We start from the raw sequence: 20,834 nt of genomic DNA, 5'->3' as shown, positions 1-20,834 counted from the left end.
ATCAAAATAAGTTATTGATAAGATGAAAGGAAGATATGGGGACATGCAGGGACATCACATTTGACAAAAATCTTCCACAAGTGCTTTTAACAAATCAATCCAAACAAATCAATCAGAGGAAAGAGACTTTTCAAAATAGAGGGAAATGACGAGAGGAAATAATGCCAAGCAAATAACTCTAATGTATATGGTTAAATGTGAGTTGTGATAGAATTACTGGGAATATGAAACGCAAGTACCAAATAACTTAATATAGAAGAGATACTATAAGAGAAACCTTTAAGATTAGTCTCTAAGCAAAAGCATTAACCTGTCTTCAAAACTGAGAAGGGGCAGGGAAAAATATGGAAGGAAGTGAATTATATAGAGTTCACATGGGCATTGAAAAGCAGGGAAAGAAAAGTGTGGGTCTTAGCTTTTTCTGACTTATTTCACTTAGCATTAAATTCTCAAGATCCATCCATATTGTCAAAAATGGCAGTATTTCATCTTTTCTTATGGCTGAGTAGTCCACTGTGTACCTATACCATCTCTTCTTTATTCAGTTCTCTATCGAGGGACATTTTTGTTGACTCCATGTCTTGGCCGCTGTGAATGATACTGCAGTGAATGAAGGAATGCATATATCTTTGAGAATACATGTTTTTGAGTTTTTCAGGTAGATACCCAGGAGAGGGATTGCTGGGTCATATGGTAACTATTCTTAGTTATTTTAGGAACTGCCAGACTGTTTCCCATAGTGGCTTTACCAGTCTATAGTCCCACCAGCAGTGAATGAGAGTTCCCTTTTCTCCAACACTGGTTATCACTTGTCTTGTTGGTAATATCCATTCTAATAGGTGTGAGATGGTATCTCATGGTAATTTTGTTTTGCATTTCCCTAACAGTTAGTGAGGTTGAACATCTTTTCATATATCTATTCCCCATTTGTATGTCTTTTTGGGAGAGGTGTCTGTTCAGGTCCCTTGCCCATTTTTCAGTTGGATCGTTTGGTGTTGAGTTTTATGAGTTCTTTATGTATTCTGGATTTTAAATCTTTGTGGGAGTTGTTTTTCAAAATTATCATCTCCCATTTGGTCCATTGCCTCTTTGTTTTTTTGCCAGTTTCTTTTGCTGTACAGAAGCTTTTTAGTTTAATATGGTCTCATTCATTTATTTTTGCCTTTACTTCCCTTGCCTTTGGGGTCAAATTCATAAAATGTTCTCCATGACCAAGGTCCATAAATTTAGTACCTATGTTTTCTTCTTTTGGGTTGGTCAAAAAGTCTATTTTGTTTTTTCCATTAAATAAAAGACACATTTTTCATTTTTACCAATAACTTTATTGATATGGATATTTTGAGTATGTCAGCTGTCTCCTGCTGTTGGCTTCTGCTGGGTAGAGGCCAGGAATGCTGCTAAACATTTTCCAATGCATAAGAGAGCCCCACAGCAAAGAATTACTTGGCCAAAATGTCAGTAGTATCAAAGTTTACAAACCACTTTTGATATGTTTGATCAGTCACAGCTCCTTTTCCATACACTGCACAAATCTTTTTTTGTGTTTTAGTTGCATTTTTACCTTTTTTGAAATAATAAAGCATAATACACTGAAAATGTATATTTTCTTCTATCTTCAATATTAAACTGACTGCACAAAAATTCACCAATTTTAGTTTAAATGGATGCTGATATGACAGCTGTCACGATACAAGAGCCATCCTATGGAAAAGAACTAAGTGAACTTTTTGGCCAACCCAATATGTAATTTATCACTTCAGCTCTTATATTTAATTTTAAGAAATTTTTGTACATAGGGACAAACTGTAATCTAGTTTCATTCTTTTGCATGTGACTTTGCAGTTTTCCTAGCACCATTTATTGAAGAGGCTTTCTTTTCTCCATTTGTGTGTTTCTGGCTCTTTTGTCAAAAATTACTTTCCCATGTACATGTGGTTTTATATCTGGACTTTCAATTCTGTTCCATTGATTTGTGTGTGTCTGTTTTTCAGTGAATACCATGCTGTTTTGATTATCGAAGCTCTGTAAGTATAATTTTAAGTCAGGTAGCATGATACCTACAGGTTCATTCTTTTTTCTCAGAATTGCTTTGGCTATTTGGGTTTTGTGTTTTGTTTTGTTTTGTTTTTTTGTGGTCCCATATAAATCTGATGATATTTTGTTCTGTCTCCTTAAAAAATGACATAGGGATTTTGATGGGGATTGCATTAAAATCCCTATATTGCTTTGGGTAATATGGCCATTTTATCTATTTGGATTCTTGCAATCCATGGACATAGAATATCTTTCCATTTCATTGTATCTTTTTCTTAATCTCCTTTAATAATGCTTTGTAGTTTTCAGTATATATGTATTTTACATTCTTTGTTAAGTTTATTCCTAGATGCGGGTTTTGGTTTATTTGTGTGGTTTTTTTGGGTTTTTTTTTTGTTGTTGTTGCAATTACAAAAGTAATTTTTTTTCATATTTTTCCTGAAGTTTTGTTGTTAGTATAAAAGAAAGCTGTAGGTTTTTGTATATTAATTTTGTATCCTTAAACTTTACTGTATTTGTTTATTGTTTCTAATAGTTTCTTAGTGGAGCCTTTAGGGTTTTCTGTGTACAGAATCATGTCACCTGCAAAACTGACATTTTTACTTCTTCCTCTCCAATTTGGATGCCTTTTATTTCTTCCCTTGCCTCATTACTCTGGCTAGGACTTCCAGAACTATCTTAAGAGTGATGAGAGTGGTCATCCTTGTCTTGTTTCTGATTTTAGGGGGAGAACTTTCAGTATTTCATCGTTCAGTATGATATTGGTTGAGGGTTTGTCATATATGGCCTCTATTATGTTGAGGTACTTTCCTTCTACTATTCCTATATTATTGAGTATTTTGATCCTAAATGGATGTTGATCTTTTTTTTTTTTTAAATCATGGTTTTTCTATTACAGTTGTCTCAGTTTTTCCCCATTTGCCCTCCTTCATCCATCCCACCGAGCCCTCCTCTCCCACAGTCAATTCCCACTCTGTTGTCCATGTCCATGGGTCATTCATACATGCTCTTTGTTTAGTCCCTTCTCCTTCTTTCCACCATTGTACTCCTTCCCCATCCCCTCTGGTCACTTTCAGTCTGCTCCATGTTTCCATGCCTGTGGTTTATTTTGTTCATTAGTTTATTTTGTTGAATAGAGTCCACTTATAGGTGAGATCATACGATATTTGTCTTTCACCAACTGGTTTATTTCACTTAGCATAATATTCTCCAGTTCCATCCATGTTGTCGCAAAAGGTAGGAGGAGTTCCTTCTTCCTTTTTTTTTAAATATGCAGATTGATTTTATATATTTATTTTTTTTTAATATCAAGATCCATTATAAAATACTAAAAAATTTAAATCCATTTTAAAGTCTCAACAATTAAAACAACATGACATCAGCTGGATGTTGAATCTTATCAAATGCTTTTTCTGCATCTCTTGATAAGATCATATGATCTTTATGCTTTCTTTTGTTAATGCAATGTATTACATTGATTGATTTGCGTGTGTTAAACCATTCTTAATTCCTGGAATTAACCCTACTTGATCATGATGTATTATTTTTTTGATAAAAAATTGTGGTACTCAATTTGCTCGTATTTTGTTTAGGATTTTTGCATCTTTATTCATCAGAGATACTGGCCTGTAGTTTTTGTTTTTTGTGTTATCCTTGAAAGTTTTGTTATCAGGGTTATGTTGGCCTCATAAAATGTGTTAGGAAGTGTTGCCTGCCCCATCTTCAATTTTTTGGAGGAGTTTGAGAAGGATAGGTTTTCATTCTTCTTTGAATGTTTGCTAGAATTCACTGGTAAAGCTGTCTGATCCTGGACTTTTATGTTTTGGAAGGGTTTTGATGGTGGCTTCAATTTCCTCACTGCTTATTGGTCTATTTAGATTTTCCAATTCTTCATGATTTAGACTCGGAAGGTTATATATTTATAAGAACTTAACCATTTCTTCTAGCTTATTGAATTTGGTGGCATTTAGTCTAGTATGTCTTTTGTATCTCTGTGGTAACTGTGGTAACTTCTTCACTTTCATTTTGTATTTTGTTTACATGAGTCTTTTCTCTTTTTTCCTTGGTCTAGCCAGGGGTTATTGATTTTATTAATATTTTCAAAGAACTAGATCTTTGTTATATTAATTTTTATATAGTCTTTTCTCTATTTCATTTGCTTCTGCTCTAATTTTTATTATTTCCTTTCTTCTGTTGACTTTGGGTTGCTTTTGTTAGTATTCTAGTTCTTTAAGATGTAACGTTAGGTTGTTTACTTGAGATAGGCCTACAATAATATAAATTTCCCCCTTAGTTACTGCTTTCGCTGCATCCCAGAAGTTTTGATATGTTGTATTTTCATTCTCATTTGTCTCTATATATCTTTTGGCCTCGCCTTTTATTTCTTCATCAACCCAGTCATTTTTTAGTAGTTTGTTGTTTAACCTCCACATATTCGTAGGTTTCTTTACTTCCTTTTTGCAGTTGATTTTTACATCAAGGCATTATGGTCAGAGAATATGCTTGGCATAATTTCAATCTTCTTGAATTTGTTAAGGCTAGTTTTGTGACCCAGCATATGGTCTATCCTTCAGAATATTCCATGTGAACTGGAGAAGAATGTATAATCTGATGTTCTGGGATGAAAGGCTCCATACATGTCAATTATGTCCATTTAGTTTAATGTTCCTTTAAGGCTGATTTTTTTTATTGATTTTTTCCATTTGGGTAATTTATCTAGAGCTCTCAATGGAGTACTAAGGCCCCCAACTATGACTGTGTTTTGGTCTGTTTCTTCCTTTAGCTCTGTGAGTAATTGCTTTATTTATTTTCGTGCTCCTTGTTTGGGTGCATATAGATTAAAAAGTGTTACATCTTCTTGATGTAGTTCCCCCTTTATCATTATAAAATGTCCATCTTTGTCTCTTGTTACCTTTGTTATTTTGAAATCTATTTTGCCAGATATTAAGTATGGCTACACCTGCTTTTCTGTGTGTATTATTTGATTGGAGAATTATTTTCCACCCTTTCACTTTGAATTTACCTTTGTCATTGAAGCTCAGATGTGTCTCTTGAAGGCAGCATATGGTTGGGTTTTGTTTTTTGATCCAGTCTGCTACTCTGTGCCTCCTTATTAGTGAATTCAGTGCATTTACATTTAGGCTAATTATTGATGTATGAGGGTTTCCTATCATCATCATTTTTTTTCTGGTAGCTCTGTGCCTACATTGGTTCTTTTCCTCTGTGTTTCTGTCTGTTAATTTTGTTTGGTGGTATTCCATGCTTCTTTCCTGTTTCCTCTTTTTTAAGTTATGTGTCTCAGCTTGTGGGTTTGGCCTCCATTTAGGGTGCATATGAGAGGCAATCAATTGATGTGTCCCTCTCACATTGATGTTTCTTTCCCTTACTCCCTCCCTTCCCCTCTCTCTAAAAAAGATAAAATCTTCTTAAAAATAAAAAATAAACTTTAAAAATTAGGAATTATAATAGGTAATTTCTAAGGCCCATATAACCTATTTTTTTAGACCCTGCATTATGGAAAATTTCAAACATATATACAAGTGTACACAAGTGGAGATAATAGTACTACCCCATGTATTTTCAACTTCAGCCCTTTCAACATGTGGCCAATCTGGTTTCACCAGCCCACATGCCTCCACCTGCTTCATCCTCACCTGTACCCCGCTGGACTATTTTAATATTTTAAAGCCAGTCTAAGTAACACTGTCATGCCATCTATATATACTTCATTATGTATCTTTACAATATAAGGACTCTTTTTAAAAATCCCATAAAATCATTATCATAGCTCAAATTCATGAAGTCTAATACTTTAATATCATCAAATATCCTATCAATGCTCTAGTTTCCTCAAGTGTTTCAAATGTTTTCCTTGCAGAGAGTCTATTCAAATCAGAATCTAAAAATGTTCCATACATTACATTTATGTGCTATGTCTCTTAAATGTTTTTAATCTAGAGCAGTTATACTCTTTTTTAATTTCCTTGCCACTTCTTGAAAAAAACAGGTCATTTATCTTATTTCTAACATTCTGGTTTTTCTTTTTTTTTTGTAAAGCACATTTATTCAACATCATGATCAGACTATTACATTTAGCAATCAACAGCATGGGTGCAAAAGTAAAAAGAAAAAAGAAAAACTACATTAAAAATCCTTTGTTGGAATGCTTTACACTTTCCACAGAACAGAAACTAAAATAACCTGTTATACAATTAGTCACAAATACAGTCCTCGAGTTTTTTGCCCATTCACATGAGTACTGTCTGAAACAAGTCTTCTTTGTGGCAGCTGGGCCCTGCCACTACTGTGCTTGGCTGAGTTCACAAATCTGTTGTAACCCGTAGCTTCCCAGTCACTTCTCTGGCTCTCCTCACCTGCTAAGCTTTGTTTCCTGGCAGCAATTAAAACCTTCTGCCACTGCCGTAGCTACTGCTGCTGCTGGAACTGCCATAGCCACATTGTTTTCATGGTTTGGCGAAGTATTGGCCTCCACCACCATAGGGGCCAGAGCTTCTGCCTCCAAAGTTTCCTCCTTTCGTGGATCCAAAATTTGAAGGTAGATTGTTGTAGTTGCCAAAATCATTGCAGCTTCCGCCACCTCCAAAATTGCTTCCATCATTACCAAATCCGCTATAGCCATCTCCACTACCACCGTATCCACCACCCCCATGGCCACCACCAAAGCCTCCTCAGCTGCTGAAGTTTCCTCCACGACCAAAGTTGTCATTCCCACCAAAACCACCTCTACCACCACCTCTGAAGTTTCCAGAACCACTTTGACCTCTTTGGCTGGATGAAGCACTAGCCATCTCTTGCTTAGATAGGGCTTTTCTTACTTCACAGTTATGTCCATTTACAGTATGGTATTTCTGAATGACAGTGTTGTCTACAGAGTCATGGTCATCAAAGGTTACAAAAACAAAGCCCCTCTCTTTTTGCCACTGCCTCATTTAGTCTGATTTCAACCACTTCCCATACTGTTCAAAATAATCTCTTAGGTGATGTTCTTCAGTGTCTTCTTTAATACCACTGACAAAAATGTTTTTCACAGTGGGCCCCCGGTCTTTGAGAATCTTCTCTCCAGACAGCCCGCTTTGGTTCCACATCTCTTCCATCCACCTCGTGTGGCCTTCCATTCATGGCTGCGTCCGCCTCCTCCACAGTGGCATATGTGACAAACCCAAAGCCTCTGGAATGCTTGGTGTTTGGATCTCTCGTCACCACACAGTTTGTGAGCATTCCCCATTGCTCAAAATGGCTCCTCACACTCTCATCTGTTGTTTCAAAGCTCAAACCTCCGATAAAGAGCTTCCATAGCTGTTCTGGCTCTTCGGGGGACTCTGACTTAGACATAACTGTGGACGAGGAGACTTCAAAGATGCTTACTCAGAGGCGTCCACTGGCAGAAAGGAAAGCTTTTTTTTTTCTTTATCAATTTCTTTATCAATTTTAGAGAAGGAGAGAGAGAGAAACATCAGTGTGTTGTTCCACCCATTCATGCATTTATTGGTTGCTTCTAGTATGTGCCTTGTTTGGGAATTGAACCCATAACCTTGGCATATCAGAATGATGCTCCAGCCAAGTGAACTATCCAGTCAGGGCCTGATTTTTTGACTTCTTTCCATTGGTTCATTTAACGTATTCCTGTATTCATTAGGGACTTTTATATTGTTTATTCCTATTCTTCTCCATTCAGGCATTATTTTATTTATTTCCATTGTTCCATAAATACCTACTGGACAGTTACCATGTTGTAGACACTGCAGGGTCCTGGGGATACTTTTTTGGCCTTTTCACCTAATAGATGACAAGGTTGGCAGGAGTTGGCCATTAAAAGTACATTTAATCCAGTATTTTTATGAAGTACTATAGCCTTGTAGGTACTCTTGAATTGACCTGCCATGTATGGCAGTCTGAAATGTATCCAGAATTCTAGCTTAGAAACAAATGAGGGATTTCTTTTCATCTTTGCTTCCCATCTGCTGTGTACTGGGTGAAGGGACTTCCTCAGCTCCTAGCAGTAGTGAGAGGTCTAATGGCCCAGTGCTGAAGCTGAGAAAGTAAGGGGCTGGGCTGTGGGTAAGAATTTATGGAGTGCTGGGCATGTTGCTGATGTAACTCGGGAAAATTTAGTTGTTGCAGCCAGCTCTCTAGTCTCCATCTTTTATTTCTTCTAAGGACTCCAGGAATCAATTATTAAAAATCCCTTTCTTCTGTAATTTGACAAAGATTCCTTTATTTCCTGGTCCGCTCTGGAATCAGAACCATTTTTTTTTATTGTTTCTTTATTTCTCTTATGTTTCTGTTTCAGACACAATTCTTTTGAGATTTTCTGGAGAGTAATATTCTTTGCAGTGGGGTAAAAGTTAAAAGTGATAAAGTGCTTCTACAATATTTTTCAAACTATATGTCAAGACTCATTGTTGAGTCATGAAATCAATTTAGTGAGGCATGAAATCAATTTAGTGGATTGTGGAATTGATTTAGTAGGCAGCAGCCAGAATTTTTTTTATTGTTTTGTTTTACTTCTAATGGAATAAGATAGAATATATTAGAGAGTACTGCACACAGTAAGGTCAGCATTGTTTCATATATAAATAAAATATGTTAGTGCATATATATATGTGTTATGCATTCTTAGTCATATTGGTAAACAGTGTTACTTAATGTGGATCACATTCAAAGACTTTAAAAGTTCATACTTATTATGACTCTTTTTCAACTTCCTTTCCTTCCCAGCCTCCTGCTCCCACAAACATTGCTGTTATTAAAGTTAATAGATAGTGAGAGTTGGGCAATTAGAAAGGAACGACTCTGAGAGAACAAAGTCCTAACATTATTTTCCCTCTTTGTACCTCTGTTACGTTACTTGTTACTTTCTCTTCATTCATCTACCAAACATTTTATATTCTAGGCACAGTTCTCTGTACTATTCATTCATTATATATTTAAGAGACAGTCTATTGGGCATTAGGGAGTACTAAGATGAATGTGATGCAGTCCTTAACCCTCAAAGAGTTTGCCATTTAGTGTGGGAGATGAGAAAATTTGTTTCCATTGCACTTTGCCCTTCCCTCCCTCATCCACTTCCTGAATCTTTAGATTTTTGGGATACTGGGGTGACAAAGTTAAAAAAAAGCCTACTCTAAAAATTTTAGATTTTATTCATACAACAAATATTTATTGGGCACTTGTTCTAGTGCTTAAGATACACCATAGAACAAAACAGACAAGATTCTCTGTCCTTAGGGAACTTACAGTCTAATTAGGAAACACAGTAGACAATTAACATCATGAAAAACAAAATGTATAGTAATGCTAAAAAATAGAAACAAGGTAAGGAGGATTAGAAGGTAGAGAGAGTAGGTTGCCATTTTCATTACAATAGAAAGGCTTGGTCTCTTTGAGAAGGTGATACGTAAGCGTGGACTTGAAGGAAGTGATGGAGCTAGCCTTGGGAATGTGTTAGCCATAAGGTATTTGAGGGGAAAGCATTGAAGGCAGAGGAAATAGCCAGGTTAAAAGTCCTATGAAGTGAGCGTGCCTGGCATCATGGGAGAGCAGGAAGCAGGCCGTTGTGGCTGGAGTGAGGGAAAGCTGTTGAAAGTGAAGAGATGATACCCATGAAGACATGGGATCAGATGTTATAGGTCTTTGCCAAGACTTGAGTTTTTACTCTGAGAGAAATGAGGAGCCTTTGCAGGGTTTTGAGCCTAGGAGGGACCTGATTAAGCGTAACTTTGGAAAAGCATCTCGGGCTGCTCTGTTGAGAATAGATTCTCAGGGAGCAAAGGGAGAAACAGACCAGTTTGGAGGCTATTGCAATAACCTAGACACAGATGTTGGCAGATGTGACTGGGTGATAGCAGTAAAGGTGAGGGGGGAGAGGTCAGATTCTGATTTATTTTGATGCTAGAATCGACAGTATCTGCTGGCAGATTAGGTATGGGGTGTAAGGAAAAAAGAGTCAAGGACGACTCCCAAGATTTTTGGCTTTAACAACTGGAACAATGAAGTTGACATTAGCTGAGACAGAGAAAGCTTCAGGTAGAGCAGGTTGGAGAGCAAGGTTAGGAGTTCAGTTGGAGCCTTGTGTTTGAGTATCCATGTGGAGATAGATGGTCCACAGGCAGCTGGGTTTGCAATTCTGGTGGTCAGGAGAGAGGTCCAGACTGGAGGTTGAAATTTGTGGGTTATCAGCATATTGATAGTGTATAAAGTCACAAGGCTAGATGATATTATCTAGGGAGTAGAGAGGAAGAGAGAGGACCAGTAGCCATTAAGAAGTTGTGAAGAAGAGAAAGACCCCACATAGGAGAGTAGGCTAGGAAAAAACAAAGGAGTATGATATCCTGAGCCAATTGAAGAAAGTGTCTCAAGGAAGAAGAGTGATTGATTGTGTCAAGTATTGCTGATAGTTTTTACAAGATGGGGACTGATGTTAGATTTAGTATAGTGGTCTGTATATATTCTTCCTATCACTTATAACATTTGTAAATAAATTATTGATTGTTTAACTAGAGTAGTTTAATGCCTTTCTTGTGAGAATGAAAGCTTGAAAGTGGAGAAAATGGCTGTTTTCTTTATTTTATTATAGTCATTATAGATATTTAATAAATATTTGATGACTGAATAAATGCATATCTTCTGCCTAGCTTCAAAATAGATACTCTGAACAAAGCTTATGTAAGAAAAGGGAGGACATTGTATGAGAGGGATAGTGGAGGACATTATCAGGATAGACAGAAGTCAGCTCACTGACAAGATCTTTACTTTAGCTTTGAAATGTTCATTTTAGGTTTACTAGATATCTTGGAACCTTTGGTATCATTTGGGTTCTATATTTATTGGCACAGTAAGTTCAGTTTTCTGTCATTTGCCTTGTGGTACATAGTGTAATGAATTATGTCCTTGAGACTCTTGAAACATAGCAGGAGTGCTGTGTCTCAAGTGTATGATCAGGAAAGGAGATTTCCTAACAGAGGTAAACAATTGAAATGAGCCCTTCAGTGGATGTTGGAATTAGAAGAACTGGGCAAGGAGGTCCTGACAAAGGGAACAACCTTCTGGGCAGAGGGAGGGAACAAGAAAGGCTATAGCATGGAAAAATGCTGCTCTGGTGGAACTACAAGGAGTTTGATCTGGTGTCTGTGTGATAGGGTGTAGGCTTTCTGTATGCCCCAGAACGTGAGCAACTGCAAATAGTTCAGATTGACCAGAATGTTGGGTGAGTATGAAGTGGTGAGGGAAGCTGGGTGAGCTAAGTCCCAGGTCTTGATTTGCCAGGTTTAGGAGTTTGAATTTTAACCTATATTCAGTAGAGAGCCACTTTAGAATTTTGAAGCAGGAGAGCAATAATAAGTACAGGGACAACTGGAGCAGTGGAGTGATGTGATTGTTGATGAAGTTTAAGAAGTTTAATTTGGCATCCGAATATAGGATGGCTTGTAAGACTGTGGAGAGAGGAGGCAAGAAAGCTACCTAAGATATGGCATTATTTATAATGGAGGCAATGAAAATGGATTTGAGAGGGTATCCAGGCCCTATTTGTTCGGTCTCTATTCAGAAAACTACGATTCCTCTTCCTAGGCTGTATGGAGTGGCTTTCTCTCTCTGCCTGCTGGAACCCGAAGTAATCTCCCAACATTACTGCCCTTTAAGGAAAAGGAGTTTTATTTCACTTAATGGAATGAATACAGTGTAACATATATTATCAACAATCAGAGCACTGTCCTGGTCTACTGTGCGTCCTCTCTGGCTCCGTATGCCTTCTCTACACCCACTACATTACCCCTTTTGGGCCTAGAACTTTGGCCCTGCTGAATTTAGCACATCCAGAGATGAGTGAGCAGGTTTCAAGTAGTTTCACAATATGAGGCTCCCAGGCCCCCAACTATGTCACCTTCAAAAATAGAAATTTTTTCTTTTTATAAAATCCATTTCATAGTTTCTGCTGAAATAGAGGGTGGGGCAGAGAGGAGGGATGAGGGCTGCTATTCAAAATGCCTGCTGTCTCTTACCTCTTGACCGGTCAGAACAGGTGTGGTAGAAGAGGAAGGTCCACTTTGGGACAGGTGTCATATGGGTTGGGGGTGAGGAGTCTGGGAATGAATGGCAGCTATTGATCTCAGGACTGGCGGCAGAGAGGAAGATAACAATAATATCTCCGAAGAGTTTCGGTCCTCTGTCACCTGGACCACTTTGCAAGTTGATGTGGGAACTCAGCTAACCAGGGAGGCCAAGGTGACAAGGTGGCAGCTGGCTTCTCTGGTGCTAGAAACCAAAACTAGTTTACTTGTTTTTCAAAGGACCTACTTTCTATTATCTTATTATGGCAATTTATACCATATTTCATTGATTGTGAGATGCCCATGCATTTACACCTTCACATCTTTATTATCAGGATGCTCTTTCAGTGGATGATATATCATAGTTTAAGGAGTTTTTTTTCTTAGTGATACACTTTATAATCAGTGCTATCTTTAGTTTAGCCAGTACACAGAAGAATATATGTGTGCTTGGTAGAGGCTGCTGGGTGTTAAAGTGGTAAGATAAGCTCTCTCCCTGAAGGACTCAGAGGCAATGCTGATGTTTTAAACCTGATATGCAATGCATATGTTTATGTGAAAGGAAATCTTCCATTGATTTTAAGACTCTTGTTACTGTCTGCTTTGAGCGAACTGTAATCAGGATAATCAATCTGAAGCTACTAGATACTTCCCCAGTTATTCCTTAATAAGACTCAAGTTTTAGGGTCACCTTCAGGATTCTTGTGATCCAAGGTATATCAGCATTCATCACAGATCGTCTATTTTCCAAAGTCATCAGTGAATTTCATGTTATGGATCCTACTGTTAGCCTCTATTTATTAAGTGCTTATGGTATATTTGTCATTGTTTCAGGCACTGGGCATACAATGATGAAAAAGAAAAACAAAGTCTCTATATTCTAGTAGAGAGAAATGAGACAATAAACTTAAGAAAGGAGCTCCATAGTTTAGAAACAGGAAACAGAGCGAAAGATGCTAAAGTGGCTTTCCAAAAAATCACGGCCTGGTTGGTGTAGAAATCTCAGTCACCTGACTTACAGCTCAGTGTTCTCTCTGTTATACCTTACTGGCTTGCTTTTCTTTATCTTTATTTTTTTAAGATTTTATTCATGTTATTGTTAGAGCGGAAGGAAGGGAGAAAAAGAGGGAGGGAAACATCAATATATGGTTGCTTCTCGCATGCCCCCTACTGGGGAACCTGACCTGCCATCCAGTCATGTGTCCTGACTGGGAATCGAACCAGCGACCCTTTGGTTTGCAAGCCAGTGCTCAAGCCACTGAGCCACACCAGCCAGAGTTTACCTTACTGGCTTTCTTAACTCTCAAGAATGGTATGCAAATTCTTAAGTATTCTGAATCAGAAAAGTCTAATTGAATTTTGCTGTGAGTCTCATGAAGGAGTTCTGTATAAGGCACCATTATGTAGAGCAAGGAAAATGTGTTTTTCTACCCAGTTATGTCAATAGAACATTTAGCAAATGCTTTAAGTTCTGGACCTTGTTTTCATTACCTGAGAAATAAAAGGATTAGCCATCTTGCTTGTTACTTTTGTAGTCTTATTATTTGATTTGGAGTTACAGATGTATATATTTTCTCTACAGCCATACACACCGCTGCTATGGATATGCTGGGAGGATCAGGTATTGAAAACCAATGTAGAAAAGTTGACATCATTGCAGATGCTGCGTATTCCATTTTCAAAAAGCCTAAAACTTTTACTGGCAACTTTGTTATTGATGAAAATATCTTAAAAGAAGAAGGAATAAAGAATTTTGATGCCTATGCAATTAAACCAGGTAATGCTTATTGTTTTTCAAAATAGTGATGTATTTTTCCACCTTTTCTGCAAGGAACAGAGCTCTCGTTTGTGTGGATATTTGTGTGACTATAAAATTAATATGCTCTCTTTTTTAAAATATTTTTTTAGATTATATTTATTTATTTTTAGAGATGGTAAAGAGAGGGAGAAAAACATCAATGTGTGGTTGCCTCTCGCACAACCCCTACTTGGGACCTCTCCCGCAACCCAGACATGTGCCCTGACTGGGAATCGAACTGGTGACCTTTTAGTTCACAGGCTGGCACTTAATCCACTGACCCACACCAACCAGGGCTATTACGCTCTTTTAAAAGCTGTTCTCCCAATAAAGGGAAAAACCCATACCAGCACACCTTAAAGGAAAAGGGAAAAACAGAAGGGAGTTGGGGGCTTTTAAAGATATATACTGATACAGAAGGTCACATCAGCTATTAGCCATTTCTGAATCTCGAAACCAAAAATGAAGATTAGTTTTTAATATTACAGAGTAAAGATTTTATTCAAGGATATGGTAACAGAAGATACAGTAGTGGGTTTTTACAGAAACTTCTTAAAATTATGGGCTTTTTCTAAATGTCTCTTAGAGTAGCTTAATGGTAGATAGCGAAAGTGAGTGAGTAGGGTCGTTCTGATGTACAGGGGTATGAGTTGAGAAGTCCTCAATAGACCCCTTATTCAAAAATCATTCTTTTTTTCTGAAATTACAGATGATGGTGGGATGATAATGAGTTTTACTTCATCTATAAGATATAATAGATACCAAATAATAGACATGTCATTTGGGCTAATGTATATTTTAAATATTTATTAGGTTAAACAGTATATTTGTATCATCCCTGTCTCTCAGTGTGAACTGAACTGAATTAAATAGCTCTTTACAGTTTTACAAAGCATTTTTATATACTCTGTCTAGCTAACCTCATAGCAGTCCTGTGAGGGAAGCAACGTTGTTTCATGATTAAGAACATGGGCTCTGGGAAAAGGTAACTCAAGTTCAGATTCCAGTTCTGCTGCACTTCAGGTGTGTCACCCACTTTCTCTGAGCTTCACTTTCCTTGTTGGTTAAACTAAGGGAATGCTACCTTCCAAACAGGATTTTTGTCAGAACTGAATGCAATAATGTATATAATGTACTTGGCACAGTGCCTGGCTTATGCTATAATCACAGTATTCAGTAGTTATTATTTACAATAGAAAAACAAGGTCGAAGTGATTAAGCCTCAGTCTAAAAATAGTCAGCTAGTAAGTGGCAGAACCTGAATCAGACCCGGGTCTTCTGGGTCCTGGTACAGTAATTATCACTTTAGGTACTAAAGACATAGCATCTTTAATGCACATTAAACATTTGATTTTAAATTTAAATGAAATTTAAGTGTCGAGAACTTAATACAATTAGGTATTATGATAAGTGTTAGGCTCTAACAAACTCAATGCATCCCTGCCCTTTAATTTTCTTTAATCTTCTGAGAGGGAGGAACGGACAGACAGAGATGGGGAATAAGTCGTCTTAATGAGGAATCCCCTTCTCTCTCAGGGTCAGGTAGGAAACAAGTCCTAAACACCTTGGAGGCCTATAAGATATGAGATGCATGGATAGATGGGAAGAGGGCAAAGGCCCCTGGGAGAGCAGTTAAGGCCTTAACAGCTGACTCTGGTTGGATGAAATTTGCCGTAGGAAAGGATAACTGGGTTATGGGGAAGTTATTTTTACTTAGTAATCAGGTAGTTTAACAGTTCTCCTGGGGTCTTTCCATCATACAAGAGTGATTATTTAAATAGAAGCAGATATAATGTTTATTAAACAGGTATTACAGTCTTAATATGTTGAAGTTGTTACAGTAACCTGATTATTTTTGGGGTCATTTTTTCAGGTCATCCCTTGTTACCAGATTTCTTTTTAGATGAATTGCCAGATACAGTTACCCAGAAAATGGAATCACATGGTAAGATATAGACCATATTTTATGGGTGGAAATAAAGGTACTCACCTAAGTATTTTTTCTAAAATATAGAATTAAACATCTCTGTCTTCCACTTTTAAATATTTTTGTGATTTAAACTAGAGAAGTAATGTGAAGTCTTAGTTCCAGCAAAGAAGGTTGTCTTTTTCTTCTACTAGCAAGAAGTTCTTAACATAGTCTTTTGATTTCATTTTTAAAAGTCTGAAAAAAAATCTCAACCTTTTGTAAGGTTTTATTTCTTTTTCATGGCACTGTCTTTAGGTATTTTGTATTGATGTGTTATTTTATTTTGAGAAAAATGTGTCACATCAAAGTACATCTAACACCATTCACAGAGTTTGTGCTATGTAACTACATTATCAGAGAAATTAACTTCAAAAGAGGTCTTGGTTTTACTTTGTTTTATTTTTATAATTCAGAAATAATAGCCCCCTTGAGTTGGGCCAGAGTTTACACGGTAATCTTTGTGTTCCAGCCTGACGCCACCAGCTTACTGAAAGATGTCAAATGAAACACTCTTTAATGAATACCCATGAGAAGAATTTCTCTCGTGGTTTATTAACAAGAATAGTTGTTCTTCTGAGCCCTTAACTGATTTTTATGTAACGGCACTGAACCTCCTAAGTGATCGTGAATTCTTTAGATGGCTGCTAGAAAATTTAGGAACATATTTCCTTTATGTATTTATCAAACTTATAGAACCTTACCACATTGCATTTTCATGCTGAATCTTTCTGGCTTAATCTTATCCTTTCTCTCTTTATGTGTTCTTTCTTCAAAGTATTGGAGATAGTTTAAAAAGTCACTTAGGAAACTTTTCTTTTGTAATATAGAAAGGAAAAAAATTATTCAAAATCTTACCACCCAGAGAGAGCACTTTTGAAATGTGAAATTTTTTTTTCATTTTAAAGATGAGATTTTCGTTTGTTTGCCACATGGATGTATCAGAATTTTAGAACAACACTGTCAGTCTCTTTCTCAAAAGGCATTTACAAAATGGCAGAAATTAGAGAGTTTATCAAAGTCTAGTAGAGACAGGTCCTCTAATAAAGGCAAGTCCAAAATCCTGGGTTTTGCCAACCCTCTAATATTGAATCTGTCTTTCTTTTCTTTTCTTTTTTTTTTAAGATTTTGTTTATTTTCAGAGAGAGGAAAGGGGAGGGAGAGAGGGAGAGAAACATCGATGTGTGAGAGAAACATTGATTGGTTGCCTCTTGCTCACCCCAGCTGGGGACCTGGCCCACAATCCATGCATGTGCCCTGACAGGGAATCGAACCAGCAACCTTTTCGGCCTGCAGGCTGGTGCTCAATCCACTGAGTCACACCAGCCAGGGCTGGTTCTATCTTTTGGAGGAAGATGTACATGATCTGAGCTCATTTAAATTCCAAATTTAAATAATAAGAACCATTCATTGATCACATATATTTAACTTGTTTTTCAACAAATGTTCATTGGGCACCTACTGTGTGCCAAACACTGCACTACATACTTTGCATGCATTGTCTCATTTAATACAGATGCCCCTACAAGACAGGTACTATTCTCATCTTACATCTGAGATCACACAGCTGTCAGGTGGCAGAGCCAGGATTTAATTTCACCTTTCTTCAGTTCCAAGGCTCATACCCTTAACCAGTAAACTTGTTTCTTTCCTAACTCCTTAATATTTCAAGTCCTTTAAATTAGCATGTCCCTCCCCCAGTAATTCAATTTATTAATTTATAATGAGGAGTTGCCATCTTATGAACTAAATGTGTAGTTGCTATTATCAGCCTATTCTGTCCCTTTGGGCATAATTCCATAGGGAACAGAATTAGAGTCAATATGGATTGATTGTTTCATGTTGTTCATGGCCATGAAATGAGAACAAGAGAGGTTAAATAAGTAAAATGTAAGATAAACGTTTACTGGTATCAGGCTTTGATAGGAATGATTTTGCCTATGGGATCAAAATATGTCAAATGCATTACCTTCAGTCCATATATCCACCTCCCCATGAGAGAAGCCCTCATCCTTTGAAGTCAGAATCCTCAGATTCCTTTGGCTAAAGCTCCTCTTCTCCATGCAGTGCTGCTAAGAGCATTTACTTCTATAGCTTTCTTTTCCCTCTTCTCTCTGGTTTAGTCACCTGCAATTTTACTTGATATTTTCTGTAGACATACTAATATATTCATATAGACAATTGTCCAGCATATCTGGCCTGGGATCTAACTTTATCTCTTTCAGGTGATTTTTTACTTCCATATCCGAATCTATATATTTTTTTTAATTAATTAATTTATTTTTTCAAATACATTTGTCTCTGCCTCCCCCCCACCACTTTCCCTTGCCCCCTCCCTCCTTCCCTCCCTCAGCTCTTCCCCTTTGGTTTTGTCCATGAGTCCTTGCTATATGTTCCTTGACTTTCCCCTTCCCTTCCTTTTCCCCCGCAGCCCCCACTCCTTCCCTCTTGTCTCTGTTGGTTTCTTTTCTTTTCAGTGTTGCTGGTCTTATTTTCCTTGTTGACTTTACAATTTACCTCGCAGAGCTCAATGTGTGTCCCTCATTTCCCAATGTGTGTCCACCTTTCTGACTCTTGTGTCTTTTATTTGGTTTTAGAACTCAGAGTGGATGATAAAGGGGTGATTCGTTATTATCCCTGAAACTCCAGTAGATTGTTTAGGTCCATTTATTACAAACATTGTATAGTTTAATAGTGGTTTGCCTTTTTTAAACCTAATCTGAGAATCAGCCTTTTGCTTGGAGAGTATAAACAAATTACATTTATAATCATAATTGACCTGTTTGGATGTTATTCCATTAGCTTGATTTATGCTTTTAGATACCACTGAATATATTTAAGGTCATTTTGGTCCAACAGTTATAATTGGTAGAAAGTCTATTCTTTCAATTAATTCTATGTGTGGCCTAATATTGCCTAGACTTTAAAGCCATATTCATCAATAATATTTTACAGATGCTGCTCCACGGCTGAAAGAAGAAAAGCCGCAGCAACCATCAAAACCACGTTCTGGAGCTGTGGAAGAAACATTTAGAATTGTTAAGAACTCTCTCAGTGATGACATTGTTAAAGCCACTCAAGCAGTCTATAAGTTTGAACTCTCAGGTAAGGATTACAGTTGGTTATCTGAGTCTTTTATGAAAATAGGATATTTCCCTTGCAAGACTATCAGCTTCCAGTTATAATCACCTGTCTAGTTGGCTATATACAGAACCCTTAACCAAGAATGTAGACATTTCAGAATGACAAATAAATACTGATTTGTATTTTTAAATTAAGATCAGTGCTTATGGACACATATAAAATAAAATTTCACTATAAATACTTCCAGTGTTACACTAGGGGCATGTTACCATTTTCATCTTTGAGATTATTCCAGTCAGTCTGAATGTAGTCAGCTTTTTAAAACTGACTATATTTTTCATCTCAATATAGCATTAACACATGTTAATGACAGTTTTAAGAACTGGCTACGTCATTCCCACTTTATGAAAATTTTGACATTATCAGTTCTTTTATTCTTTGTCACCTCTATTATATCTTAATCTATCTGCACCTTCCTGTTTTTACTTCCTTTTCTGTCCTTCGAACCCACTCTCCATTGGTTTAGTTACTCCCTTGTCAACACCCTAAACTTCTGGACCTTCTGTGCTTATGTCCCTACCTGCCAAAACCCTAGTCCTGGCTGAACTGAACTGTCTGGCTCCCCACAGCTGCACCCAGACTGCTGAATCTTGCTGGAGAAATGGAAGAAAAAAATAATTGCACCACCCAGTGGATCTGTATCAGTAGAAATTCATCACTGCCCCTCTACTGGGGTCTAAGCAACATGTCCGAATTCTGTTTCTGTGGTCAGCTTACTGCCTCATTCTCCACAGTTACTATTTTAACCCTTCTCAGTGTCCTCAGATCTTCCATCTCTCCCTTCACCACTCCCCTGTCAGTGTCAATGGATAATCCCACTTCCTCTTTCACAGAGAGAATACAAGCCTACAGGTGAATTGCTTCAACTTCCTTTCATCTGATACTAAATTAACCATTTTAGACTTCATTCCCTCTTCTTCCCCTCCCAACACAACAGAATTCAACTCTAGATCAGTGCATCTCAAGCTTTTCTTTTTTAAATATTTTACTTATTTATTTTTAGAGAGGGGGGAAGGGAGGGAGAAAGGGAGGCGGAGAAACATCAATGTGTGGTTGCCTCTCGTGTGCCCCTCACTGGGGACCTGGCCTACAACCCAGGCATGTGCCCTGACTGGGAATCGAACTGGCCACCCTTTGGTTCAGAGGCCAGCACTCAGTCCACTGAGCCACACCGGCCAGGGCATCAAGCTTTTAATGTTCATACTAATTACCTGTATTCATGCTAAAATGCAGAATTTGGTTCAGCAGGTCGGTCTGAGGTGGGGTCTGAATTCTGCATTTCTGACAGGTGATAACAGCACTGCAGTCCATGGAGCACATTTTGAATAGCAAAGTTCTAGATTCCATTTCCTTTGGCCTCTTCAGGGGCTTTGCACTGTTAATTATGCCCTCTCTTTCACTGCTCATCCTGCAGCCTCCTTCCCAAAGGTTTTTTAACATTCTCAGTCTATTCTGTGTTTTAAACAAACACAATGAAACACAATAAGCAAAAATTATTTTCACCTACAAATCACTCTGCTCTGGTATCATTTTTATCCATTCCACTGAATTTGTTTTCACCAAGGTCCTTGGTGACTTCTCTGTCACCAGTGGGTATTTATCATTCTTGTCACACCTCTGCAGCATTTGATGCTGTTGACCATTCCTTCTGGAAATGCTCCCTTTCCTTGGCTCCTTTGACAATAGCTCTCCTTGCTTTCCTTCTCTGTCTGTGATCATACCTTCTCAGTCTCCTGTGTTAGAGGCTTCTCCTTTGTCCTTCAAGGATGTTCTTCAGGTCACTGTCTTAGCATTCTACAGAGTTTTGCTAGGAATCTCCAAACCC

General features: G+C 37.5%; 1 protein-coding gene and 1 pseudogene across 1 annotated transcript in view; one reads left to right on the top strand and one right to left on the bottom strand.

The window, feature by feature from the left end:
- The window catches only part of HSDL2 (hydroxysteroid dehydrogenase like 2), a 60,269-nt gene that overhangs the window by 21,545 nt on the left and 17,890 nt on the right, over positions 1-20,834 (top strand). The window contains exons 7-9 of the mRNA XM_054584517.1: positions 13,684-13,878; positions 15,773-15,844; positions 18,821-18,970. Of these exons, the coding sequence (XP_054440492.1) occupies positions 13,684-13,878; positions 15,773-15,844; positions 18,821-18,970 (417 nt within the window). The remainder of the gene's footprint in view (positions 1-13,683; positions 13,879-15,772; positions 15,845-18,820; positions 18,971-20,834) is intronic.
- LOC129079346 (heterogeneous nuclear ribonucleoprotein A1-like) lies at positions 6,416-7,431 on the bottom strand (annotated as a pseudogene).

Source organism: Pteronotus mesoamericanus, unplaced genomic scaffold, assembly GCF_021234165.1.
Source record: "Pteronotus mesoamericanus isolate MK-2021 breed Mesoamerican mustached bat unplaced genomic scaffold, CSHL_Meso_final contig_78, whole genome shotgun sequence".
Classification (NCBI taxonomy): Eukaryota; Metazoa; Chordata; class Mammalia; order Chiroptera; family Mormoopidae; genus Pteronotus; species Pteronotus mesoamericanus.
This window is presented reverse-complemented; position numbering and strand designations above follow the sequence as displayed.